The 25,661-nt window shown below is 38.4% G+C and overlaps 1 protein-coding gene across 2 annotated transcripts in view; it reads right to left on the bottom strand.

The window, feature by feature from the left end:
* The window catches only part of KDM1A (lysine demethylase 1A), a 58,717-nt gene that overhangs the window by 14,667 nt on the left and 18,389 nt on the right, over positions 1–25,661 (bottom strand). The window contains exons 3-9 of one of the 2 annotated variants that reach the window (XM_045782350.2): positions 21,892–21,951; positions 16,819–16,952; positions 12,757–12,835; positions 12,088–12,180; positions 11,142–11,248; positions 9,493–9,574; positions 8,199–8,293 (exon numbers count right to left, since the gene is read on the bottom strand). In XM_045782350.2, coding sequence (XP_045638306.1) covers positions 8,199–8,293; positions 9,493–9,574; positions 11,142–11,248; positions 12,088–12,180; positions 12,757–12,835; positions 16,819–16,952; positions 21,892–21,951 — 650 coding nt within the window. The remainder of the gene's footprint in view (positions 1–8,198; positions 8,294–9,492; positions 9,575–11,141; positions 11,249–12,087; positions 12,181–12,756; positions 12,836–16,818; positions 16,953–21,891; positions 21,952–25,661) is intronic. The other variant, XM_045782351.2, reaches the window with a different exon arrangement.

A 25,661-nucleotide genomic window follows, 5' to 3' on the forward strand; every position in this document is an offset into this window, starting at 1 on the left:
TGACTTTCTCGTCAGTTGCTTTTCCTCAATGATGTGATGGGTCATATACAGAGCAGCTCAAAGCAATGCTGAAATTTTGCTCAGTGTGATTCCTGCAATGATGTTCCCAAAGATGGTTCTAGAAACTCTAAATTTGGTGTCTCTTTAAAAAAGGAAACAATTACATTTTTTAACACGAAATCTATATAGTTATGAGATCTTAACTGATCCCAGATGCAATGTGCACGACTGCTTTTCCTGGAGTACAAAACAGTGATATTTCTATGTGTGGCTTCAAAAATGCCTAGCAAGAGGATGCTACAGCAGCAAGAGGGACCAGCTCACACGTGCCTCTCGTTCAACAGGGCAGAATGTGCCAATACCCAAGTGTGCGCATGGTACAGATTAAAGCTCCTCCAGCGTCAACTGAATGGCTTGCTTCAGACGAGCTTTAATCTTTGTAGCTAGGGCGGCAGTCACATAGGGAAGTTCATACTGAAAAGTACGCAGCACTCAGGCTCAGTAACTGGGGTCCAGGGGTTGTGGTGGAGAAACATTTAAAGGGACACTGTCAAGGTTAGAGGGACCAAATTTGACCTTTTGTTTCTTCCCTCTGTTTGCTGAGCAGCCCACGTGATTCGTAACGCTTCCCCCTTTAGTCCGCCCTCACCGCCCCCCACAAAAAACCTTTTGACATGCGCTTTCAATGACAAAACCTCAAATGGCACCAGCCCAACATACAGGCGCAGCTCTACCACAACAAACCAGTGTGAATGTATGATGGAGAGGACCTTTGGAAGGGAAAGATCGAAGTTTCAAGCTTTTAATGGATTTTACTGTAAACAGTGAAGAAAATGATTTGAAAAAATTATTAAAAAAAAATACCTTGACAGTGTCCTTTTAACCAGTGCAGCAGAGAGAGAAATAAACTGTAAATAACAGCCCAACAGCCACGTCAAGTTTAGTTTTGTACGACAGCGGTAAAATCAAGGCTTTAAACACACAGCATGACAGAAGCATTCTGTTAGCTCAGAAGCTGCAACCACCAGAGAAACAAGGAACAGACCGTATAGAGACCAAAATGGGAAAGTCAAAGCACAGAAATGGGCACAAGAAAGGTAGTTTGGGGAGGCGGATGTGAGGGTGGTAAAGGGAGATGGCATCAGAAAGCAATGAGGAATAAAGCAAAACTCAATAAAAGAGAAAAGGAAAAACACAGAACAGTAACAAGAACAACAACAAAATCAAACAAACAAAAACCAAACCAAAAGATGACTGCCTCATCTGACGGACACCAGGATGACACACTGCATCTCTGGCCCACTGACTGGGTCCTCTGCTCTAACTGGAGATTCCACCTTCCAGAATACGAGAGACAGCACTTAGGCCCCACCCATTTTCCACCTAGTTAAGCAATTTTAGGACTGTTGCCAGAGAGACCAGGGATAGCTTTCAAACCTGGATTTTGTTCCTATTAACTTTAGAATTCCACTTTGAAATTAAAGAAATATTTGGAAAATAGCAAATACTTGTCCATTAGGAAACCAACACTGGGGAAAAAACCCAAATGTATTTTTTGATATATTTAAATCTTGAATCGGTTTTTAAAATTAAGCTAGTCAGATATGTTCTATTTGACATACTCAGATAATGAAAAGAACTTTAGCAACTGACCAGCCCCTGAGCACCCCTGAGGTACCTGTTTCAGGTCACTGCCCTCCCCTTGGTGAGAACCCTTGAACTGTTAGTTCCATAAAAAATTATGGAAAGGAGCTGAAATACTGGCAGTCTTTAAACACAAGGTACAATAATTTTCATTTTACCTGACTATTCTACTCTAGCTTCTTAAACTGCATCCTGAGAAAGGAACTCACCAAGTGACTGCAAGGGGCTAAGCACCATGTGTGATGGCAGCTGGATTTCTGTGACAACATATCGAGAACACAGAACAGCAAACTAAGAAGGGAAAGTAGCTCTGATGATGTTCTCTAGCAAAGAGTCAAAAAGGATATCAGTAAAACAGACTTTTTTGGAAACAGATTTGATTACAACTTTTCAAAGCCATTTATTTCTCTATGAAAGGCTCCAAACAGTTCCTTCAAACTGAGAATCTGGCATGTGTCACTGCTCTAAACAGGTACAACCGCGACCGCTCTGGTCCTGTAGACAGGCTATGGAGCACCCCTGAGCACGGCCTGGCTATCTGGCCCACGCAGAACACATTCAGGGAGAGCCAAGCGATTTCTGGACAGGGTCCTAGTCCTGCAGGAAGTCATCTCAGAGGGAGGACAGCTCTCCTCGGTTCTACCTCTGGTTACATTCTATCATCACAAACCCTTTAAGTCCTCAAAACCCTGTCCATTTCTCTTGCTTCCAGTGCGCATAAGCTCTCCGGCGGCAGAGCAAAATGGAGTTAGGTGCTGCTAGGTTCTGGACACCCAAAGGTTGGAGATTTAGCCAGAGAAATCCTAAGAATAACACAATGAAAACAGCTGTAATGGCCAAATTTGGCCAACAAAGGCTACAGTAAATCTCTGTCTCTCCCATTCCCATGCACTTCTAGACTTATGATAAAACAAAAGATTAAGATTAGTTCCTTTGGTAAACCTGGAAGAAAAATCTACATCTGAAGAGTCTCTAATTCAGATTCCCAAATAACTAAAAGAAATGAGATACGGCTAATATCCTTAAAGAGAGAATAAGGACAACAGGTATATATACTTATTCCAAATAAAATTCATTATGATTCTATAAATGGAACCGGTTGTCTACCCCCACTGTTTTTTTTTTTAAACCTCATCAGGAATCTTTTAGGGGATGTAAATAATGGACTTCTCTAAAGCAGTAACTAAGCTGCATGGAGAAGGCACACACAACACATCAAAGCAGTTCACTCCAGCAGTTTCCAGCACACAGTAGAGGTGCTCTGTAAATTCTTACGAAATTAATAAATTAATAAAGCTTGGAAAAGCAAAGTCAGTATTATAATTATATTTGAAAGGAAAGTAACTATTTTGCATCTTTAGGAACATTTATTAAAGGAAGGCATGAAATTTTTACATTTATAAAAAGTGGAGATTGGAAGACTTTAAAAGGTAGAGAAAAACCACCTTTAAAATACCAAATCTGGGGGCGCCTGGGCGGCTCAGTAGGTGAAGCGTCTGCCTTTGGCTAGGTCATGATCCCAGGGTCCTGGGATCGGGCCTCACATCGGGGCTTCCTACTCAGCAGGGCATCTGCTTCTCCCTCTCCCTTTGCCCCTCCTCTCTGCTCATATTCTCTCTCTCAAATAAATAAAATCTTAAAAAAAAGAAAACAAAAAACCTGTTTCCACAAAGGAAAAGGAAAACTAAAAGGCCAGCAGGCCTGTGTCAAAAGTATAACTAACCCAAGCACCACTCCATATGAATGCAAATGACAACCTGCTGAATTGAGGTAGGTACGGAGTATAACCAATTAATGGCCTTCGTAAAAGACCTGGCACTTTTTACCTTTCAAATGTATCTTTCTTCCTCACAAAAGCTGAGCTATTCCCAAGAAGAAAATCAAGATCCGTTTCTCCAACTAGTTACTGAGTCTTTGGGCCTCACTTGGTAAAAACAAAACAACAAAAACTACAAAAAAGCCCAACTCCCTACCCCCAGTGGACACTAGAGATTTTATAATGCAAAATGCTATAGCAGTGCAGTAATTTGATTAAGATGCTGTTTCATTACTCAAAAAAGCCAAAATAAAACTAGAATTTAAAGCCCCTGAGTTACATGTGTACAAGGAGATACACAGAAAACATTTATAGTTACTACTTCCCCCATCTCCACACACATCCATGTTTTCAGTCTCCTCACTGGTGATTCCCAAATTATTCCTGAAATATGAATTACCCTATTTCCTAACTATCTCCATATCCAGTTAAAGCTGATTACGGCATAGTTCAGAGAATAACTTCATCATTAGTCAATCTGAGGACAGCTGCTGTATTAGCTCTGTTTTTATGGGCTTGGAAGATACGTCTAATTATAGGGACATCCTATATTAGAACCAAATAAGAAAGCCCTTGTTCTAGTCCTCTAGAGCCATCGAATAAGCTTCTGTCAAAAACACACACAGAAGCTCAACACCCCGGCTGCAATGCAGGACCAGAGAGAATGAAGTGAACTCTTTCCGGGGTTCTTGTGATCGTGATTAAAACAGTATCAAGATAACAGAAGAAAAACCACTTGCCATGTGATTTCTTTTTATAGCAGCAAAATGGAGGGCGCCTGGGTGGCGCAGTCTTTAAGCCGTCTGCCTTCGGCTCAGGGCGTGATCCCAGCATTCTGGGATCAAGCCCCACATCAGGCTCCTATGCTATGAGCCTGCTTCTTCCTCTCCCACTCCCCCTGCTTGTGTTCCCTCTCTCGCTGTCTGTCAAATGGATAAATAAAACCTTTAAAAAAAAAAAAAAAAATATATATATATATATATATATATATATATATATATATATATATGGCAGCAAAATGACTAGGTATGGTGACAGGTCCTTAAGATGATATTACAAATGACAGTTGTCACTCTGAGCTAACTGCTGACTTTGTGCAGGATGAGGGAATTTCTATGTACTAACAACAGAACCATCAAATCACCCTCTTTTACGCGGAGGCTGTCTACAGAGAATGGAGGAAGACAAACCCATTTCCTTCAACGGTTTACCAAAGCAAAATCAATGTCTGAGTGAATGTCCACTCCGGAGTGGGGGTCGGGGGGGTCTTGCTGCCTCCTTAGAGCAACTGTTAAAAGAAGGCTCTTGGAGAAGAAGACTCGGCTGCTGAAGTCACACAGGCAGCTGGAGCTGCACGCACTTACTCCAGTCCCCACCTTCTCTGAAACACCAGCCAGACACAGCAGAGCGGTGTGGGCACACCTCCGAGATACTGCAGGTCTGGTTCTGGACACCGTAATAAAGTGAGTCAAATGGATTTTCTGGTTTCCCGGTGCATGCAAAAGTTATGTTTACACTGTACTATAGTCTGTGCAATAGCATTATGTCTAAAAAACAATGTACATACCTTAAATAAACTACTTTATTGCTAAAAAAATGCTAACCGTCATCCAAGCTCTCAGTAAGTTGTAATCACTGATCACATATTACCATAATAAATAATGAAAAAGTTTGAAATATTGTGAGAATTATCAAAATGTGACAGAGACACAAAGTGAGCAAATACTGTTGGAAAAATGGTGCTGACAAACTTGCTCTATGCAGGGTTGCCACAAATCTTCCATTTGTATTAAAAGGGGGGGCCATATCTGCAAAATGCAAGAAAGCAAAGCACAATAAAACAATGTATGCCTGTAAGGGAGTGTGATCTGGGACACCAGGCAGCACGTTCTGGGCCGTGCGAATTATTGACCGGAACAACCCTAGGCAAACACCATGTCTGGGCTTTACGTTCTTCCCCTCCAAATGACAGAATGAAGCAGCTGACCTACTTACTCCTCAGGTTTCTGAAGAAACAGATTTGTAATTATAAACAAAATTAATGAAACTACAGCTCTTAGTTCTTGTCCGATAAGCCAAAAGCCAATCTACTGGTTAAGAGTTGTCCATTTCTCCTCTGAACCAGACTACAAAATCATTAACGTGACTTCTTGTGTTTGATTAACTTAAGGCAAACAGAACTAACTCAAAGCTGCAAAGAATTTTCTCCTCAGTTTGAGGGTGCCTGAAGAATCCTCCCTGCCATTTGGCTACTGCACCAAATACAAACACACTGAGTCAGAGAAACCCTTTTGTAAAGGTCAGAGTTGAATGACAACTACAAACTGCACTTGGAAAAATATCCCTGCATACACAGAATGCTGAAAACCACACACCGGCTTCACGGAGGCTCACTACGGTGCTACTCAAAGGGCTGGTCCTGGTGAGATAAGGAGCTTATGTCAGATCATAACTGAAGCACCACTTCTTTCATTGGAAAGTCCTGCTACTCACCCCCACGTCCCCCAAATCATCATTTGAACTAACAGTGTGCTTAATGATGTAGTTTATTTTATATTCTGGCACAAACGATGTCTTTATCTCATCCCATACTGGTAACCCAACAGTTAGTTCATGAATTAGCAGCTCGTTGCAGGCCACACTTGAGGGGAATGCTGGTATACTATTTAGAAACAAATGTTTTAAAAATGTGTTAAAGTTCCTCTAATACCAAGAAAGGAAGAGACAATTTCTCTGGGTATTTCTATTAGAAAAAACTTCTGTCAGAAAGACTAAACCTGCTCTATATTCAGGAAAGTCTAAAGAAAAAGACAGTGTCTCAATGACCAGTGATGACCTTTGGTTTGGATTCATTACTTCTTGAGGACTAATGTAATGTGTACTTCAGAGGCCTTGCTTCAATTCAATTCTCTACATTATTGTCTATCTACCTAAAACACCTATCCGGTCACGTCACTTTTCCTGCTCTCAACCCTCTGAAGCCCCAACCTACAAATCAGCCTAGTAAGCAACATCCCTCACGCTCAACTTCAGTTTTGTATCTTAGCCCCACCAGTATAATCCCATCCTCCTTCAGAGACGTCTCCTAGTCTTAAACCTTCCTCCACAACCACATTAAGTCCTAAGCCACCTTCACAAATGCTCTCTTTCCCTCTAAATCTCTCCCTACTCTTGCCCCTCCCACTTTCAGAGACTTTGACTCTTTCTCTCTCGCCCTCCCCACTGGCTCTTCCATAGCAATTTATCCTTTTATCTAACCCTCGGCAAATCTGCCTTGTGTTACTGGAATATGTATGAGCAGTGTATTTCTAGTGGGTGCGCTTTTTTTGGGCAGGGGCTGTACCACAGATTTTAATGATACTTATAATTCCTGATGTTCTTGGGTTCATAAAATAGCTAGAGTCACAGGGAATACATAGTAAATGTTGAGAACAATGCCTAGATTTTGGCAAATATTTAATAAATACTTGCTGATTGACTGTGATTTGCTTTAAAATACCCCAGACCAAAAAACACAGAAGGGACTGGACACAACAAGATTAGAATAAATGAAAGTCCATTATTACACTATTCTTTCTACTTTTGTGTAGGTTTAAACATTTCCATAATAAAAAGCTGGGAAACAATTATCTGTGTACAAGTCCCACTAGACTGTGGAGTCTCCTATGGCAGGGACTGTCTTATTCATGTCTATAGCCTTTATAACAAAATAACAGAATAACAAAAGTTTATTGAACTGTTGACTTAAGCTCTACTTCCTCCTTTTTCTCTCGTTCATTCTATTTTGTTTATTCTGCCAGAAGGTTGTCCCACCCCCAAAACAAGCCCTGGGAGGAATCCGAATCCAGAATGGTGAGGATAGAAGCCAAAGCATTCCCTTAAGTCTGTCCTCTTCTGATAGGAACCCCACAAAGCCTAAAGGCCTTAGTGAGGATGTCCATCAGACTAGCAGACTGAATTCAAGAGTTGAGATCTTACCACCTTTAGCAACAATAGCTAAACTGCCATATGCATCGTGAATCTTCCCTTCCTCAAAATACAAAGCTGATAACATGCTTATATCCCAAGAATGGTAAACTTGCTCATTCCTGATAGGGAAGGGTTGGTAAAATTCTGAATACGAACTTTTGAACTGCACCCACCCCCCAAAATTAGGACTGACTTACATGATCTAAGCCTCCCAGTACACTTGTTGTTAAACTGCTCTTACTCCCTCATAGCAAACATCACTGCCATGCTACGGCCTACTAAGTATAGGAAGCTTCTATGCCTCTGCTCAACAAATACTTTAATCTGCCTAAGCACCTGAGTTCAGTATCACCACCTGGCTATTAGCGCATCAAAGTCTTGAACCTACACACATGGAACGGAAGTTGTAAAGAGCACACAGAGCTAAAGCACACGATGGGAGGCACAATACAAAGAAATGAAGAGTCAGGTGTCAATTCCACAGGTCTCTTAGAGTAGGTGGCCACAGCCAAATAAAAAAAATCAACTGTCTAGCTAGCCTTCATGACATGTCTAAACATAAATGCCTAAATAGGCATGTAAATTTGCACATATGCAGTAATAATCCCTTCCTATATAGCTCACAGTTAAGGAACAATTAGAATGTCGCATAATTTCTATCCTCAGTTCACATACTGATATGTGTGTATATTCATCCACACATTTCCCCAAATTGTTGTTTCAACTGAACCAAAGAAATTTTGAAAAGTTCTGTTTGTCCTCAACTTACAGCTTGTCCATTGGCTTCATAAAGTGGGCATTTTTGCTTGATCTTGGCCAATTCCATATTTACTTGTTTGCTGACCACAGCCATGGGATTCCCTCCTAAAAAAAACTCAAACTATTAAATTCAACATATCTATGAAGAGAGAACACAAAGCAAAAATAAAAAATATTTTTACCCAAAATTTAAATACTCAAAGCTTAGGGTATGTAAATTATAGATTTAAAAAAATGCCCAGTAAAATAATATGTAATATATGCTTGTGAGAATTACAATGAAATATATGAAATGTGTAAGGTAAGCATAAAGAAGCAAAAAGTTACCTATAACCTCACGTTAACATTTTATTATAGATTCTAGGGGCGCCTGGGTGGCTCAGTCAGTTGGGCATCTGCCTTCAGCTAGGGTCGAGCCCCACATCGAGCTCCGTGCTCAGAGGGGAGCCTCCTTCTCCCTCTCTGCTCCCCTACCCCCTGGCTCATGTTTTCTCTGGCTCTCTTTCTCAGATAAATAAAATCTTTAAAAAAATTTATTATAGATCCTTTATTATAGATCCTTCTGGATTTTATGTGCATAAAATTATACACACACACACACACACACACACACAAAAGGATCACAATGCATGTATTGTTTTGTAATCTTTTTCTCAACTTAGCAATAAACCGTGGCCATCATTTCATGTTAATATAAAGCTACATAATTTTTAGGGGTTGTATAGTTCTCTTCGTATAACAATATAATCCTTGGAACCATGCGTTCTGATGTTTTGTTATGCCACATTTAAAAAGCTCCAGGGGCACCTGGGTGGCTCAGTGAAGTAGACTCTTGGTTTTGGCTCAGGTCTTGATCTCCAGGTTGACAGATCGAGCCCTGCCACGGGCTCTGCACTCAACTCAGAGTCCTCTTGAGATTCTCTCCCTGCCCCTCTGCCCCCCCCCCCCGCTTGTGCATGGGCAGGCACCCCCACGTGCACGCTCTCTCAAATAAATAAAATCTTTAAACAAAAAATAAATAAAATTTAAAAAATTAAAAGCTCCAAACAACATGGTCCACTTGTCTATTTTCTTAGGATAATTTCCTAGAACTGAATCTGCTAGGTCAAAACATATGTACAATTTAAATTTTGCACATATCAGTGTATCTTTTCAGGAAGACTATTTGTCAATTCACCTCTTACTAATACTAACAGCAGTATCTTAAACCAAAATATTTTAAAACCACATTTATGGCTTTAAAACATAAGCTTAATCATGAGTCTCAGATCTTGTATAACAGCACAAAACTAAGGACTACTTACCAAGACCTGTCACTACCATAGCTCCAAGATCAGCTACATAGTTTCCTTTGCGAAATGTAGCAACTCGTCCACCCACTCGATCCTGTTTTTCAGAAATTAAATGGCTAAAATCATCAATTCTATTTTAACCATAAGAACCTGGCATGGTACCACCCCAGGCCTCTGTCTCTTATAATTTAAAAAGAAAGTTATAGTTTAGAGTATACAGGGCGTGCAGTGTAGGCACAAAGAGCAAGTGAAGTTTAACCATTTGAGGGAGTGGAAGGGAATGAATGAGAATTAAGTGATAGGAGATGGGAACAATTTGACAGCCAGACATATTTAGCCACAGGTACTATTATCTCTCTACCCAGCTGTCTCTAATACCATTTACTGTAGAGGCTGAGCAAGGGCCACTCACACAGAAAACATCTGTTCACAAATTGCAACACTAAATGCCATCTTTCTATCACCATGTTCTGACTTTTGCCCCCCATCCCCCCAAGTCAGCTGTGAATGACAGATGACTTCTCAGACTTCTCAGTGCAGCCCCATGTCCAGGAGCAGAGTATCTACTGAGCATAAACTTTTGACATTATCTCTCATTCCTCAACAGGCCCAAGTTTATCTCTGCTGACTAGGGATTTTCAAATATGGGGAAAAAATTACTGAGCTGTAGTGATGCTTCAATCATGGATATTATGAGAACACTCTAACCTCTAAATAAACGAAAGCAAAACAAAACAAAAAACCTGTATGCTAGATTAAGACTCTGCATGGGTAGGGATCATATTAGTCCCGTTATTCATTACTGTATTGCTAGTACACAGGACAAGAGGGCACACAAATGTTTCCTAAATTATCTATAAAATATTATTTTTAGCAGGACTATATTGAAAATTATTTTGATTTCCCATACTTTATTTGAAAAGAATATTTTAAAAAATTAACAATTTATAAAAAAGCAACTCAGATGTACTACACAAAACATTCTGAAAGCTTCTATAAAATTTTAGATTGTTTAGGTTACCTGAGAAGTTTTTTTTTTTTTATTTTTTAAGTGGTGTTATGTCCAGGGAGGCCTGTAAGCCACTGGAAGATAACTAAATGTCAAAAATCACTCATGAAAATAATTTCAATAGTAGCATCTTAACATGATGTTCTTTTTCCCCCACTCTGTGCCATCATCCCCTTCCTCCTCCCATGTCTATTTCTCTTCCTAGGACTGATGATAAGGGAACCAACATATCTTGGTTGCATCAGGCACTAAGGGATGGCTAGCGCCTGAGGTGCATTCCTTTTCTTTTACTTTCAAATGGATACAAGCCACTCTGTTACACCACAAAAAATAACTGCTACCTACAAAGGGCATGTCCACGAAGGCCCAAAATTTGAAAGTTAACTACAAAAAACAATAACCTGAAAATATCCACCAAAGGGCTGTATGGATCATTTACAAACTCTAAATACTGAGTATCTTTCAAAGCTTCACTGTCAAAAATGCTTTATCCAATATAAATCACGTTATCTAAAATACTTTTAGTATACAAATCAGTTTGGTTTAGTTCAAGCTGTAGAATTCATTAATTTGCAATAGATAATTTCTTATTGCATTGATAAATATCTATTTGCATTAGGTCAGGCTTCTAAACACAATACAAAATTCTTACCCTGGCTTCCAGAAGCGTGACATCCATTCCAAAACTTTGTAATTGACGAGCTGCTGCCAAGCCTGAGACCCCAGAGCCTATAATAATTACCTTTCCTGTCTTTTTAGCTAAAAGTAAAAAACGAACAAAAATTACAATATTTTGTTGTAGGTTTAAGAGTTTGTTTTACCATTTTTTACATCATGAAAACCTCTAAGTTCTCAACATGTCATGATGTCTTTCAAAGTGAACAGTTCACTTATTTTTCAAAATAGAGAAACTATCTGAATACAAATTAGCAAATACTGAAACTTACAAATTTTAATTCAATGTTAAAAACTTATAAATGAAATCCTTTATCTGTAAAGATTTCCTTTCTCATTACACCATAGTCATGTGCTTTGGTGTCTGTGACTGGTTAACTTATCATGAATAGTCGGCTTCATTTACCTCACAATTATACTAGGACAATTTGACAGCCAAATTATTCTTAAAGTCCTTTTCTTTAAGCTCTACTTCTGCTGTCTTTACTATCCCTTTTTGAAGAATTATTAAAGCATCAAAAATAAATTAATTAAAAATAAATAAAAGTGTTAATTTTCAAAACATCCCTGACTCCTGGATTCCTGGCAGTATAACGAACTGGTCAATGAAAAAAAACCCCAAATCTCTGCTTTCCTAACAGACTTCTCTTGTTTTTAAACAAATTTTGTTTTCTGATTTTTCTTACACTGGAAATTATCTTTTACGACAGTATACTCATCAAACCAGAAATTACAGGCAATGCATATTTATGAAGAGATTTTACTTTAAATCTAACATATAACGAGACAAGCTTGGGAATATCAGACTCCAAATTTAGACTTAGAAATCAAAATAAAATGCTAACAGCCTCCTGGAAATAAAAGAGAGTCCTAGAACTGTAACTTAAAAGCCCATCTATGAAGTCCATCTGCCAGGTCCTTACTTGGTAGGGGTTTTATCCTCTTATAGATGCCGAAGTTGATCAGACCGTGACGCTCTAAATAACTGTGAACTCGGTGGACAAGCACAGTATCACCTACAGAACAGATGAATTTTAAAACAAGTTCATATCTTTAGCAGTTTAAACAGAAAGTTCTTTGAATCTTGTTTTTCCATCATGAAGTTATTCTATACATATTTTCCATAAGCTTCAGATCATGTGACTCCTTTAGAAAAGTGATTCCTATGAGTCTACGATGTAGTCCAAAATGCCGATCACGTGATTTGGACTTTTTAAGAATGATATTCAGTTACAGATGAAATAAAGAATAAAAACAACCCTTTTAAAAGTAGTATCATAATCAGTCACTTTGGCAAAAACTTTTCAAGACTTTGTGGGTGATAAATGGAAAATGAGAAAGCCAGCCAGCCAGCCAATCAAATGTCAACAAAGCACTCCAGGGATTAAAGTTGGAACACAGTCCTGGTGAAATTATTAGCGATCTCTTGAATTTACTCACAATTTAAAAACCAAGAAAATAATTACCAAGACACATAATAGTTTTCTATAAGGCTTATTTTTGCATAGCACAAGGTAAAGTAATCTGAACTGAAAAAATTCATTATCAGTGAGCCATGAGCCAAAACTAGTCCCACTGAAAACATTACTTACTGTTGTAAGGCGCTTCTAACTGTTGGAGAGCAGCCTCAAAGGTCAGCTGAATCTTTGGATTATCCAACCACAACTGCAACTGTATTTAAATGACAGAAATTTTATTACACAAGCAGACACAGACCACTTGACCACTTGAAAATATCTTTTCAACTTTAAGTCCTCAAATATAGGCTTTCCTTTCATCGAAACAGAGGGTTATATTCCTGACAAACTGATGAAACACAAAACCATGTCAAATGAGTAAATTATTAAGAAGCTGGAAAATATTCAGCCTAAAACAAAAAACAAAAAAAACCTAGTAACTTGCCAGTATCATATAGCTGGTAGGAACCAACTAGGATTTAAACTGGGTTACATGACTCCAGAGATACTGAGTAGATAAAAATCCACAAAATCAAATGATCAATTACATATGCAAAGGTGGAGGGGAGGGAAGAGGTACAAGTGTAACTCCAGTTTTTAGCCTGCCAACTAAATGAGTTGGTATGCTATTCACTAAATGAGGGTCACTGAAAGAAGAGGTAAGTTTATAGTTTCAAGACAACCAAGAGATACAAGATTGGCATCCAGATACAGAACTAGGGTTCTGAGCGGAGTTAAGGTCTGGAGCCATTTGCTTATGGGTGATAACTGAAGCCAATGTGCAGAAGAGGCCTCCTGGGGAGAATATACAAGAGGGGAAGGGAAAGACCATAAGGAGCCTTAAGGAACCCCAACCAGTTCACATAATGGCCTGTTTTGAAAGATAAGCCTACAGGGGTGCCTGGGTGGCTCATTTGGTTAAGTGTCTGCCTTTGGCTCAGGTCATGATCTCAGGGTCCTGGGATTGAGCTCCACATTGGAGTCTGCTTCTCCCTCTCCCTCTGCCTGCCACTCCCCCTACTTGTGCTCACTCTCTCTGTCAAATAAATAAATAAAATCTTTTTTTTTTTTTTAAAGATTTTATTTATTTATTCGACAGAGATAGAGACAGCCAGCGAGAGAGGGAACACAAGCAGGGGGAGTGGGAGAGGAAGAAGCAGGCTCCCAGCAGAAGAGCCCGATGTGGGGCTCGATCCCAGAACACCAGGATCACGCCCTGAGCCAAAGGCAGATGCTTAACCGCTGTGCCACCCAGGCGCCCCCAAATAAATAAATAAAATCTTAAAAAAAATAAAGATAAGCCTACAAATCTGTCAGAGAGGACAACCACCAGGGAGGTGGAGAATCAGAATACTGTGTTAAGCTAAAGGAGTTTAAGAGAAGGAAACTGAAGTTTAAGAGTTTAAGAAGAAAGGAGTAGTCGATTATTTCAAATACTGCTGAAAAAGCACTAAGGAATGGAAAATAGCACGGTGTAATCAACAGGCTCTTACACAAATGCTCTTCAAATTGAATAGGCAAGACCAACTAAATGCCACCATATTTCAGTCTTAGCTAAAAATTAACTGCTCCAAGTTTCAACAAAGAAACATGGTTATGTGTAAATAAATCCAATTACAAAGAGATATGACCAAATTCATAAGCACCCTCTACTTTACACGGTTGCCACTGTCAAGGCAAAATGGGCTTCCTCAAATACACACCAGGCCCAAGCTCCTCACCCCTCAACACAAGCCTTCTTCCTCTGTCCATCCTATAAAAAAAAAAATAAAGCTCGGGTCATAGTCTTTAGCTCAATAATCCTAAAGTTGTTGTGGTTTCAAAATCTGTAAGCAAAAGAACTGATACAATTCTTGTAAGAGAATGATTTATGTTCAGTTTTATAGCCAGAGGCCCACAACTCTAATCTGGACCAATCCTTCCCTCCCCAAATCCGAGTTTTGGTCGAAGAAGATAAATCAGAGAAAACAGAGGTCACTGTAAATCCACCACTCAAATTCAAGTAAAGAGTGAAAACTTCCCTCAGATGAAACAAAAAAATGATGACCTTATCTAAAAATATACTTCTAAAAAAATTTAGTTTTAATCAATTTTAAGTAAGCTCAATGTCCAACATGGGGCTTGAACTCACGATCCTGAGATCAAGAGTCGCATGCTCTACTGACCGAGTCAGCCAGGTGCCCCCTAAAAAATCCATTTAGATCAAATATTGATATGTTATACACAGAAGCCGATTCTAAGACAAATAAGTGTCGGAAATATACATTAAGAATTTTCCATTCACTTTTTAAAATAATCACCCTGTCTTTTCTTCAAACACTCAAAATCCCTTTATTCTGTACTATGAAAACCCAGTATAACCCACCACTGACTCTAGCCAACAATTTAAATTCAGCAGGGGTTTTGCAAACTAATAGCCAAAATAAAGAAGTTAGCGGTAGCTAAAAAGCAGACATGCTAAAATGACATCTCTGAGCTATACTCAAAGTAGATGAAATTACAACATAAATTTCTTTTACTTTGTATCACCCTAGAGTACAATGAATATATTCTGAATAGTATCTTGCCCTCCTCTACTCTATGGCTAAAAAATTTCTGATGAATAAAAGCCCATGAAAGAAAAATTCGCAGAAGAAATATAAATGACTAATAAATGTGGAAAAAGTCAGTCTAAGTAATTGAACAAGTGGAAAAGAAATGAAAAACTTTTAGTCTATTATAACAGCACAGATTATCATTGTTTTAATAACCAAAGCAGGGGCAGAGCAATAGGGATGTCGACTGATTCAGTCTCTCTGGGAAGCCATCTGACTATAACTATCAATCGATCTATATTGATATATATAACTCTTTCTATATATATATATTGTTTTTGGGTTTTGATATATATTTTTTTGACAAGGTAGTTTTTCTTCTAGAACTCTTATCATAAGGAAATAAAATAACCAGAGATAGAGTCAAGAATGTATAAAGCTGTTCAGAGCTTAATAAAGCACAAATGGACATATAAATGCCTAACTTACAATATGACCCAACTGTCAGACAAAATATTATGCAGACATTAAGGGGCGCCTGGGTGGCACAGCAGTTAGGCGTCTGCCTTCGGCTCAGGGCGTGATCCCGGCGTTATGGGATCAAGCCCCACATCAGGCTCCTCCACTATGAGCCTGCTTCTTCCTCTCCCACTCCCCCTGCTTGTGTTCCCTCTCTTGCTGGCTGTCTCCATCTCTGTCAAATAAATAACTAAAATCTTTAAAAAAAAAATATTATGCAGACATTAAAATCAAGCATTTAGCCAGAGGAGGAGGATGAAGCAGAGGGGCAGAACAGAGTAAGAGTTTCTCTTATCCTGGGAAAGAAAGACTAAAATGGTTATTTAAAAATTTAAAAAACATGGGGGGGGTGCGGGGGGGGGGCAACTAGCTGGTTCAGTCAGTTGAGCACTCAACTCTTGGTTTTGGCTCAGGTCATGATCTTAGGGTCATGGGATTGAGTCCTGAGATGGGCTCAGTGCAGAGTCTGCTTGACATTCTTTCCCCCTCCCTCTCCTCTGCTCCTCCCCCAGTTCGTGCGCTCTCTCTAGAATAAAATCTTAAAAAAGTGGGGGGAGAGGAGGCCCCTGGGTGGCTCAGTCAGTTAAGCATCTGACTCTTGATTTCAGCTCCGGTCATGATCTCAGGGTTGTGAGACTGAGCCCTGCGTCTGGCTCTGTGCTGGGTGTGGAGCCTGCTTAAGATTCTCTCTCTCCTTCTCCCTCTGCCCTTCCCCCACCAAAAAAAAAAAAAAAAAGAAAAGAAAAAAAAAGTTTCGGGGCACCTGGCTGGCTCAGTCAGTAGAGCATGCAACTCTTGATCTCAGGTTGTGAGTTTGAGCCCCACGTGTGGCCTGGTTTACTTAAAATAAGAAATTAAAAGTTTAAATGAAGATTCTTTGTGTTTATGAGGTTATGAAGAATGAAAAGGATCCAAAGAACGTATGGAAATAGCATTTCAATTTTTTAAAAACAAAAATTAAATATACATCTAAAAAAATAACTGAAGGGAAAAAACAACTAATTTTTAACAATGGTTACCTCTGGGTAATGGTACATGTTATAGATAATTTGTAATTCTTCCTTTCTTTTTTCTCTTATTTTCCATAAAAGTAATATGCGCTTTTTATAATCCAAACAGAAAAAAAACTGACATGGAAACTTACTGTGCGGTTTCTAATGAACAGAAAAACCTTCTGGGTCTGTTGCGGTCCACTGATGATATCTGGAAAACAAGCTGCTTCTTGAGAAGTCATCCGGTCATGAGGAAGTCTACTCTGGAAAGCTGCACCCTCCACACCTAGCAAAGAAAGCAAAGGACTTCTGGGAAAAGTGCAAGTGAATACAAAACCAGGGATAATAAAACTCCTTTTTTGCCTGAAGAACCTCTGTAAAGCTCTGCCTTAATCACAGACTGATCTCACCTCCTTTAAAATAAAAATCTTTCATTTTGCTCAAAAGCTGAAACATCTTTAGAATTTACTCTTCTGAGCGTGATATTCCAAAAATTACAGTTTACTAATGAGTGAAACAAAATAACAAAGCATGCAGCATATTTTCTTCATCCGCAAATCAGCTTTGTAATACTGGAAGATACCCTAATTAAAATTAGCATCACTGACAGTGTTCCCGAAATCTTAAAACTAAGGAACCAGAATAAAGGAAAATACACTGAAAGGAAAGCAAAAGAGACTACGAGTGAAAAACACAACCAACATGCCTTCTTTTAAGATTACAGCAGGGAACATGGAGAGGACTTTCAAGGTTTAATAACCAACAGTAAGAAATGCATGATTATCTTGTCAGTGGTACCATCCATTAGTTCCCATAATGCAAAGCTGGCAAACAGTGAGATAAGTTAGGCAGACTGCAATGCGGATACAGAAGGAAGCAAGGAATTTACCTGTCCCAGCAAAAAAACATTAGAAATGCTTTACTACACACGTATGTCACTGCATATACTATACACTACACATACATAGAGTGTATACACGTTCTCTGTACAAGTAAAATATTATTTTGAAACTTTTAAAACTGGGTAATAAATCAATTATTTTTATAAGCTGATAGTTAAGTACATCTTTATAAGATGTCCTAAGAAACACATTTACATGTATTCTACCTGTATTCCTAAGATCACCTTATAAAAGACCTATTTAACCACCAGCTTATGAAAATATCAAGACACAAAGAGTTTCAAACTTCAATACCACTGAAATAATTATATATAAGTAATGAAATAGGCACCAGATATCCATATTTAATCATTTAAAGCACATAGAACAAGAAGTTAGAGACACTGATAATGGAAACAAAATTAAAGGGAAGGCAGGGTAAGATCAAGAAAATATAAAGAACAAATGCAGGTAAAGATGTAACTTAGAAAATGATAGCTAACTTATTAAGGTGCTGTCTCCACAAAGACATTTATAAACAGTAACTCGGACAAAAATAGTTAACAAGAGGTCAAGCAAAAATGCCTAATGCTAATATGGGTGGCACATTAAGAAACAATATTCTTGGGAGAAAAGGAAAAAAAATCTATCGACTCACAGTAGATAATGAGGGTACATGTACTATATTTACGTTACTAAATCAAATCAACAGTTCTCTCATTTAATGAATCTCAACCTAAAATTAAAGACTGTCAGGACATTTATTCCCTAAGGAAAAAATAATCAGTAAGAGCCATATTGTTGAGAGTGGAACATGAAATTAAGGCAAGGAAAGAAGAAATGCTCGCAACAGGGGTATAGGTTATTTCAGTAATGTGAAATTTTCTAAAACTACACACAGCTTTGATGTCCCTAGTCCCTTACCCCCAATCAAATAAACACAAAATAAAACCAAGAACAAAAACATGTCACATTATAATGAGCATTACCTACACAATAACTCCAAGTCCTCAGAATAAAGATCTCTTGAAATAGGTCACTTCGTAAGTGTGTACTATCCACATGAAAACCAATGAACTCTAGAAACTGTACTCCTCCCTCCCCAAATGGGGGTAGTTTTCTTTCTTAGCTATGCCTTCTACATGCTTACTAAGTCATCACTGAACATCAATTCTACCACAAAATACTACTGTCAACGACAGTCCAAAAAAACCATGTAGGGAAAGACACTAAGTTTTATATTACATTTGGCTCCTCATTCCAAGTGCTCTTATTATTAAAAATCACTCTAAATTAGTTGGCTAACTTTGGGAATCTTGAGACTATGTAACAATTAAGAAATGTTATTTACATGAAGTCATGTGGCAGTTTTAAAAGTATCTTTAAATCAAACAACAAATGACTAACAAAAGGAATTAAAGAAGCCAAAAATTGTGACACTAAGGTACGTGTGGAATAATAATCTTCTCCATCTCTGTCTTCTACATAACAATGAGAAAAAACCTAGTTATTCTTAAAAACTTGTCAATTTACAGTTTCCAAAAGCTCAATAATATTTTCTTCCTTTTGGTTTTTAGGGTTGAAGACTATTATTTCAAGGAAGGAAGACCATGATCAACACAAAGGTGAAAACTGTGTAAGAAAAATATCTAACCTCTTATCAAAGAAACACAAAATGTTAACTTGGAACCCAAGCTGTTCAGAAGCTAACTCAAAGCATTCTTTTAATAGGATATTTCCAAAATGAACCAATAGACCTCTCTGGACAATAGGACTCATAAGATCTCCTTTAGAGGGAAAAACCTTAAAGAATAACTGACTTTAATAATATCCTTATTAAAAGGAAGTACTAGTAGTACATTTCATTCAAAAGTAATTTATACTTGCTGTTTGTGTGCACTTAACACAGTCTGGTATTCTGGAAATTGAGAATGTTTCAAAGATGCAACCTTAATTTTTTAAAAGCCCCAGGCTGCCTACATAACTGTCTTGCCCCCTCAGTTCCTTTTTTTCATACTTCACACAGGAAATTCCAGCATCACCTTTCAAAATGCAGTCATGCTAAAGCAGAAATGCCCTTTCTAATGGTCTGATTGGCTCACACTTTCTCTGAAAACATAGTAAAAGTCATAAAATATTTAAGGGACTATAAAGACCTTTCTCAATAAATTAGAGATGCAGAGAAGGGGCAGGGGAAGGTGAGGATATAAATCCTCTATTCCATGAAAGCACTTTCTCCCTGATTCTGATGATACAGGTAGCATCTTGAGTAGAGTGAGGTAACAGAGATATAAAAATTAACAGAAAAGAAGGCCTCCATGAAAGTTACTTGCCTTCCCCCCCCCATGAAGTAGCTAAATTAACTAGAATAACTAGATTTCTAGTTGAAGAGTGAAAACAAAAGCCTGACAAGAATCTACATATAAAAGACTACTTAAAATTAGTAAACTACAGATGCACCGTATCCAGTCCTATAACAGTTTAAAGATGAAAAGAATAAAGAATAGAAGGAAAGGAGAGAAAAAGAAAAAAAGAGGAGCATCGTATGATTTCTTATGCTTTACATCTTTTATTTTTAGGGTAAACACACACTTTAAATGATTCTATGAGAGAGGGTATAAGGACTAGTCTTCACATAAGAAAGACGACCTCTGGGTTCTCACTCCTCTAACTGTTGGTATATACTTGGTCATATCATTTAACTCTATTTCAGGTCCTAATCCACAAAACAGGGGTGGATACAATATTATCTGTTTGACAGCAGGAAGCTAGAGAAAATGACCTTGAGTTCCCTTCTAACTTTTAAGATGTTGGAAGAATACACCAACTTGATGTGGATTTATAAAAGTCAAGATATGATCCTGGTCCCAAGATACTCATGAGGGTCATTTGGCTTCATTAAAAAAAGAATGTTGATTGCTTACAAGCACATGCTTCTAACTGATCATCTCACAAATGCATGCTTCTGAACATGGCAAAGATCTAAAGAGAGATCTTGAAGGGTTCAGAATAGTCCCCACCATTCTTGGAAACACTTAAAAAAAAAAAAAACACAAACTCATGTTCTACTAAACACTAAGTCAGAAGCACCACAGTTTTATGAGTCTGTTTTTACTCTCAGCAATACAACATACTGTTTACTAAAGCAAAAGAGTGCATTTATTCACGTTAAACCAAAAAGCAACAAGAAAACTCAATTTATTTCTTCAAGATTAAAGCTCGAACGGCTATTCCTGATCCTCAACAATTCCTTGGAAGACCCAATTGTGCATCATTTGATGAACAGCATTCTTGAAGGTTTATCTGCCACGGAGACTCTGAACGAGGATTTTAACTCCTCTAAGATAACCATGTACTGATTATCAACCTCCAATCCCTCGGCTAACATTTAAACAAATTTACTTCTAACATTCTGGATCCCCTATATTCTAATTTCTGCATTAACAGTGAACTTTGACCCAAGAGTAAAATACAGACATTTCCCAGACATGCTGTACACAACGGCAAAAGACAATTTTAAAGTAGACTTAACAGTTGAAAAGTGACAAACTCCAAAAGTAAAGTAATACCCATTCCAGTTCTATCAAAATGTATGTATCAGTCAGCTTTGAGCACTGAACCACACAAAAACATCCAGGGCAAAGGATGAAATCCAGACGTACTACTTTGGATTCCTGGAACAAACTTTAACAGCTCCAGATGGGCCCTATAAATCATTTAATCCTTTACTTTGTCCTAGAAGTAAAAATATCATAGTGTGATCTGAAAAGAAAGAGCATTTTGAGTAGACTTTAAAAAAAAAACGATTAGTTTTCATGTGACAAAATGTTTAAGCTACAAAATAATTAACTATGTCATGTTAATTGAAAAATTGTACCCAACACTATCTAACAACCACCTCTGAAGAGTCCCCTGCCTGCATAATTGCTCTGACTAGCCCTAGAATGCCTTTCTGTCCTTTTCTTTTCTTTTTGAAGGCTTTCAGCCTATGGCTTCTCCTCTCTGTGTATACAGCTGTATTTCTTTTTAAAGGTCCCATGACTCCTAAATCTATGTTTTATATCATGTTTACTGTTACTATAAAAGCTGCCGGGAAGAAAAGGACCCGCCATCTCCTCAAAAAAGTGAAGAGCGGAGGGCTGAGATCGGCCTGAGGACTTCAAAAGGGTCTGCTTGCCTTTGTTCTGGCTACACTCTCCTATCCTACTGCTCTGTCCTGAGGGTTATATTTCCCCTGCGCTTCTGGCTCAAATGTGGATACCACAGCCAAAAACACTTGCAAGCATCGATCCCTGACTTGGCGGCTCTTGCTACTAAGTGGCAAGCATCTAATGCCACCCTCACCTGATGCTTGGCCGTCTCCATACCCTCCAGAACTGTCGTCTTGAAGTCCTCCTGCTTGCCCTGTGGAAGGAAAGAGGAGAACTCAGGGACCTTACTCCATAAATTAAGATAATATCTGGACATAAAGGCCTAATAGTTGGCGACTCACAAATTCACCACCAACTAGTAAACCCATATTCAGAGAGCTCCTTCTTCTCGAATCAGGCCCAGGGAATCCCATCATAGTCTTCAAATTCTGGTCAGAAAATTTTAACTTTACACACTGATTCTTGTTGAAAGGTAGAACAAAGTACATAGTATTTCTAATCACTAAATCCTTGCTGTCAGTCTTATTTAAGTCAAGGTTGGATGCGGGGAAAAACGAATTCTAAACGTCTTTCGCTACTTGTTGCTGAACTGAGAGTAAGGTGTCACATGGGCTCTTGGGTCTAGAGCTGCAACAATTCAGCATCTGCTCCATCTCCCTTTATCTTCACCTTTCTATCCACAAAGAATATACTTATATAACAAACAAAAGACATAGTCTTAATGAAAAAGTCTCCCTTTCACTTCAAAGAAGGGACTATAAAGATTCAGCTCCAAAACAAGTTTCATTTACCATGCATGCTAGACAGCACCAGATCTGGATACGCCAGTGCTTCTGTAGTAAAACTTTCAAACACACAAGACACCCTGCAGTCATATGCCAAGTAATGTAGATAGACACACACAGTGGGGACTGGGGGAGCCAAGATATGGGGAACCTTCTACCTCAATCTATACAATAAGCCAGCTAAGAAATTTTCCATTGACTAATACGTAGAAATAACTTCGAGAAAAGTATCACAGCTTGAAAGTTCAATCGGACAAAGTCAGAATACATCATCTTCCAGACTCTTCCAAAACCTATCACCAAGACAGATGCTATAACTTCTTAAGCTTCTAGCTACCTGGTAACTATGAGAAAACTACAGCATGACCTTTGAAAGATATAAAAACACTCTCCAATGATCTAAAACTAGACAACCTTCACTAGTTTATTTTAAAAGAATCTCAATGAGAAAGCAGACTGATTAACCACCATTTGAATTAAAAGGGAGCAGGAAAGTGAAAATGACATCTTGATCCTCTCGTATTTGAATGTGTTTAGATAGAAATGATTTTTGACATTAGAATGTGTTACTAGAAGGTATATAGTCTGAAGAGTCTCATTCTAAAATTATTTCACTATGCTCCTGTCTGAAGGGCCCTTGAGGTTTTTAGAGGGGTATGGCTCTCAGACAAGGCTCAAGATATATGATTTGTTCTTTACAGCCTTTGGAAAAGAGCATATAATTATGAAGAGATGACTCCTTACAAAATCCAGTCTACAAACATCTTGAAAATGCAGGCCCTATATTTAAAATTTTACTTTTAAAGTTTAAATAAGGGGCACCTGGGTGGCTCAGTCAGTTAAGCGTCTGTCTTCAATTCAGGTCACCATCCCAGGGTCCTGGGATTGAGCCCCACAATGGGCTCTCTGATCAGCGGGGAGTATGCTTTCACTCTGCCCCTGCTCATGTTCTCTCTCTCTCAAATAAATAAATAAAATCTTAAAAAAAAAAGTTTAAATAAAAAATGTTCATTCTTCATAACTTCCAGATTTATTCATAAAAAATCTTAGATATATTTTTTTTAGAAGCTGTCATTGTTCCGTTTTGTTCTAACAGAACCACACTAGACCAAAAGATTGAACTGTATTTTAAAAAAGGGGAGACGTGGGCGCCTGCGTGGCTCAGTCAGTTAAGCGTCTGCCTTCGGCTGAAGTCATGATCCCAGGGTCCTGGGACTGAGTCCCACATCCAGCTCCCTGCTGAGGGGGAGTCTGCTTCTCCCTCTCCCTTCTGCCCCTCCCCCCTGCTCATGCTCTCTCGCTCTCTCACTTGCTCTCAAATAAAATCTTTATAAATATTTTAGAACAATGAAATAAATACAGTTTTCAAGAATAACATTTAAGCACTAGGAACAATAAAGCTCCTCTCTCTCAAATTATGTACCCTGGCAGGCAAAGAATGAAAGCTACAGTCTCCTGTCACGAAGGCATCTCACCACTTCTAAAAATAAAAACAGAACCCACTTCCAAGCTGGCCATTAAGTCCTGAATTATTTTATCCTTCCTATTTCTATCATTTGCTTTCTTCCCCCACTATATGTCATACAGTATGCTAAATTAATTTATTTTAACCTACAGGTAGCTCTTGGTTGACTGTTTTCTGTCATGGTCTTTAGACTAAGAAATCCATTGAAACATGGATTTCTTAAGCCTGACTTCTGTGCTCAAAACATTAACAAGGTTGCTCTTTTACAACAAGGTAGGGAGGTCTTTTTTGTCTTCTGCTTTTGAAAAAAGGAACAAAACTCATATATTGTTCTTCAATAAAAATATGTAGGGGTCATATGAAAAATATTCAAAACCCTGCGATGATTTTTTTAAAGGGATCCCTCTTAACAGCAGAAAGCCAAAACAGAAATGAAACTCCAAAGTACCGCATAAGCAGAGAAACAGGAGAAAACCAAATAGGTGATATAAACATATGAGAAATGATGAGAAATAAAAAGTGCTTACAATTAAGTAAAGGAACAACGTGTCTCTTAATTTGATGAAAGTTTAGAGATGAGGTCGCTACTTTCTCTCCAATCATAACACACTCAGGAGTATTTGGACGGTGGCTACTTCTCCAAAGACAGATAACAGCATCATCTTTATTAGTGATATTCTAGACCAGTTCTTCCACTTTCTTAAAAACAACACACATACAAATGTTTCCACCTAACTTTCCATCCAGGATTGCCTCTGATTAGAACATATAAAATGCCACATGCACTTGTTCTTTGGGTCCTTCTGGCCTAGGGCTCTGATTCTTACAGTGGCACAAGGACGTGGAACAGCAGGCAAGTACAGTTGTTATCCTCCCTGAGCTCAAATTCAAGATAGAAAATGAACATACGCAAAAGCCACTTTTTCATATCACCTTGATTTTGGCACCACTGTGCAGGAGACCTTTTGTTTTCTTTTTTTTTTTTTTTTTTTTAAGATTTTATTTATTTATTTGACAGAGATAGAGACAGCCAATGAGAAAGGGAACACAAGCAGGGGGAGTGGGAGAGGAAGAAGCAGGCTCATAGCAGAGGAGCCTGATGTGGGGCTCGATCCCATAACGCCAGGATCACGCCCTGAGCCGAAGGCAGACGCTTAACCGCTGTGCCACCCAGGCGCCCCAGGAGACCTTTTGTTTTCATTCCCACCACACAAACACACACTCACACACTCCTCGAGTTTGAAGTAGAGACCCCTAGTACCTGTATTTGTGCTTATCTTCTACAAGTTGAAAATAAAATCTTTGGTTTACTTTACAGAGTAACCTTTCAGCTGCCCTCTAATAAATCTTCCACAGACCTGTTAGGTTATTCTTGAAAAACAGTGAAGTATTTTAGTTACAGTCACACTACTGGATGCTTTCTCATCTTGATTCAAATTCTCAAGAGATCACTCTTCCAACATCTTACAAGGAAATCTATAATGTCTTTCAAATATCTTTATCTGACAAGCATGGAGGGCAGGATCACCGATGCGCTGTTTCTAGGAACATACTGACCAGCAGATTCACATTTTGACTTTAGTTTGTTGAAATCACAAATTGGTAACTTTTGTAGACAATTTGAGAAACTTCTAAGTTTCCTGGGAAGCAATGATTTTTAAACGAAAACCAACTTCTCAAAATTGTACCAAATTTATAGAAGTGACTACCAAG

Source organism: Ursus americanus, chromosome 33 (genome assembly GCF_024610735.1).
Source record: "Ursus americanus isolate L20-20 chromosome 33, mUrsAme1.1.p, whole genome shotgun sequence".
NCBI classification, from domain to species: Eukaryota; Metazoa; Chordata; class Mammalia; order Carnivora; family Ursidae; genus Ursus; species Ursus americanus.